This window comes from Penaeus monodon, chromosome 13 (genome assembly GCF_015228065.2).
Source record: "Penaeus monodon isolate SGIC_2016 chromosome 13, NSTDA_Pmon_1, whole genome shotgun sequence".
NCBI lineage: Eukaryota > Metazoa > Arthropoda > Malacostraca > Decapoda > Penaeidae > Penaeus > Penaeus monodon.
In genome coordinates, this window is record NC_051398.1 from 3456302 (window position 1) to 3459837 (window position 3536).

The 3536-nt window shown below is 37.1% G+C and overlaps 1 protein-coding gene and 1 long non-coding RNA gene across 2 annotated transcripts in view; both read left to right on the forward strand.

The window, feature by feature from the left end:
• On the forward strand, positions 1 to 915 carry LOC119580469 (the record flags this gene model as incomplete). Its single annotated transcript, XM_037928620.1, is given in 1 exon segment — positions 1 to 915. A coding segment is annotated over 1 exon segment (762 nt), but the record flags the coding sequence as incomplete, so codon positions are not given.
• Positions 916 to 2251: 1336 nt separating this feature from the next.
• LOC119580027 overlaps positions 2252 to 3536 on the forward strand; it is a 5595-nt gene continuing 4310 nt past the window's right edge. The window contains exon 1 of the long non-coding RNA XR_005229332.1: positions 2252 to 2410. This is a non-coding gene — a long non-coding RNA (uncharacterized LOC119580027). The remainder of the gene's footprint in view (positions 2411 to 3536) is intronic.

A 3536-nucleotide genomic window follows, 5' to 3' on the forward strand; every position in this document is an offset into this window, starting at 1 on the left:
GGATCGCTTGTGCTCCTTCTGAAGATCCTTCCGGCAACAACGGAACCCTCAGACGCCCCTTCCTATCCTTACGAGAATCCTCTGCCTCCTCCTTGTCCCCCGGGCGATCCAATCTGCGAAACGCCCACGGAGAATCACGGCGATGATCTACAGTTGGGAGATTTTTACGAAGATATTGTGGGGAGTGAGAGTCTCCATATCCAAGGAGATACGAATCGTGGAATCGGTGACGAAGAAGATAAAGGTTGGAATAAGGACACGGATGAAGAAAATATGGGCGGGAGACAAGAATCACAAAAGGAGGAAGTCGAGGTGATTCTAGACTGTGTTTTCTCGAATATACCAATCGTAGGAGGCAAGTGGTTGACGAAAATATTCCGAGAGAGAGTGTCCGATGCAACACTGATCGAGGCAACAAATAGTTTCATCGACGGTGGGGAACTTCTTATCAACCTGATCAATCTCAAACCACGTTCGGTACCCGTGAAGTTTTTCAAATCTCTCAGTTCCTGTTTCGAGTTCGAGGAAGATTATAATCCCCACGAAAGAGCAAAAGGGGAAGGACCTACTCAGAGCACAGGAGATTCTAACAGTGACGAGGGACCGAAGGCGAAAATGGCATCGTCTACCCTCTCGCACCAAAGAAAACGGAGGTCGGCCAAGGGTGGTTATGGCAAGGATACTCTCTATGGATTTTCTCTTCTTGGCCTGTTAATTGTCGGCTCATTAATAGCCTATCTTATTTATCTCTTAACGATGTGATTTAAGGAGAAAACATTGATTAACCCTGGTGAATTCTTGTTAATTTGGGCATTATTTGTGATGTGATTATCTCGTATGTGGTATTACATATATGTATGTATGAATATGTATACACACACACACACACACACACACACACACACACACACACACACACACACATATATATATATATATATATATATATATATATATATATATATATGTGTGTGTGTGTGTGTATGTATATATATATTATACACGTTTCTTTCTTCTTTTGCAATGGATGTTAGTTGTGTTTCGGATGCCAAGTAGATAAATGTTTCCTACAATAGATAGATATTGTGTATAAGTATGAAATGTCTGTGATTCATAATTCATCTTGTAATATAGTCAAATATAGATATCATGTAATGTTAAGGTACCATGACACGAATTATATTTGTAGAAATTGACATTTTTCTTTCAAATATCCTGTATATTTTATGAATTAAGTACAAAACACATGAATGAAAAGGTTGACAAATAACTCATTGTGTGTTCTTACCATTAAATAAAGCAAATTGACAGTTCATTAATAATTACGATATTAATAAAAATGTGATGTTAATGCTTTAATCATAATAGGGATAAAATTAATGACAGACCCTTATCATGATACCTAAGAGTAATAGCGAGTATGTTCTTTATTATATTTGATCATTAGGATGACAATCATACTAATTATTTTAATGGAATAAGTGCAGTAATGAGAAATTGTGAAATGTCGTTTGATACAGCAATGACAACGATCTGTAACGAGCTACTGACATTATACAATAGATTAAACCCTTTCGATTATTCAGTAATACTAAAAAGATGCAGGGCAGTTGGATAGGTCAAGGTAGGTTCCCGTTTGTTCATGCAGTGTTATGTAGCATGCGATTGACAGAGGAAATTGGCCAGTTAAATAGCATCATGTTTATTAAAATGAAAAATCAGATGTCCATTTTTTTTAAATTCACAAACAGGATAGCATCTACTGACCCATTAAAACTGATGACAATGGTAATGATAATTAACTGCATCTATTTTATAGCAAGACGTATCCGCTTCTGTTACTAAATCATTTGATAATTAAAACCATTGCTAACCATTATCATATACTATTTAGTGATGCAAACCACTAAAACTAGACTATTGATATTAATTCAGCTATCAATAAAATGAAAATGTTTGACTGGCAGGTTTAACAAGGAACGACCATTAAACCAGTGATAATACCATCAGTTCAACCATTAATAAAACTATTATTAGACCAGTAGCTTCAACCAGGAACTACCATTAAACTGTCAGTACCACAAATTCAACCATTACCAAATTTCTGAAATATCTATCTACACGTTGCATATTTATGAACTTAACATCTCTTTTCTATATATCTAGCTTCCTTTTCAACCAGGAACTACCAATGAATCACAAATATCATTAATTTCCCGACTACAAACTATTTATCAGACGAGTAGCTCCAACCAGGAACTTCTTTCAATGAACTCTGTACGTGAGAAGCAGCTGGTTTCTTGTTGGGTTTTCAAAGTGCTCTGTATTTAATCAGCTCGCGTTCACAATGGCGATGGTATACTGATCATTGCGTTCTTGTCACGGACCGGAAACTGGAGTGTGATATCTGGTAAGTGTGTGTTTTTGTATGTGTGATCGTAGGTGTGGTTGTGTTTGGTTGTATATATACACACAGATACGTGAGTTACACATTGTATAGAACCGCCGCCCCCCCCCCCCCTCTCTCTCTCTCTCTCTCTCTCTCTCTCTCTCTCTCCTTTTCTCTCCTCTCCCCTTTCTCTCTCTCTCTCTCTATCTCTCTTTTCTCTCTCTCTCTCTCTTTTCTCTCTTCTTTGATATTTTACTTTTTTAATTTTTATATTTTAAAATATATATATATATATAGTTTAATATAGAGAGAGAGAGATGAGAGGAGAGAGAGGGGGAGAGAGAGAGAGATGAGAGAGAAAAGAGAGAAAAGAGGAAGAGAGGAAAAGGAGAAGAAGAGAAGAGAGAGAAGAGAGAGGAGAGAGAGAGAGAGAAGAGAGAGAGGGAGGGGGGGGGGGCGGTTCTATACAATGTGTAACTCACGTATCTGTGTGGGATATATACAACCAAACACAACCAACTACGATACACATACAAAACACACACTTTACCAGATATTTACACTTCAGTTTTCCGGTCCGTGACAAGACGAATGATCAGTATACATCGCCCTTGTTTAACGCGAGCTGATTAATACGGGGCACTTTTGAAACCCACAAGAAACGCGCTTCTCACGTACAGAGTTCATTGAAAGAAGTTCCTGGTTGGAGCTACTCGTCTGATAAATAGTTTGTAGTCGGGAAATTAATGATATTTGTGATTCATTGGTAGTTCTGGTTGAAAAGGAAGCTAGTATTAGAAAGGATGTTAGTTCATAAATATGCACGTGTGATAGATATTTCAGAAATTGGTATGGTTGAATTGTGGTACTGACAGTTAATGGAGTCCCGGGTTTAGCTACTGGTCAATAATGGTTTATAATGGTTGATGATGATATCATGGTTTTAAAGGTCGTTCCTTGTTAAACTGCCCGTCAAACATTTTATTTTTTGATAGCTGAATTAATATCAATAGCTATTTTAGGGTTTGCATCACTAAAGATATGATAATGGTTAGCAATGTTTTAGATTATCCAACTGATTTAGTTTTTTAAGAAGGCGGTACCGGGGTCTGCATTTAAATAGAATGCCATTTTAATTCTCATTAAA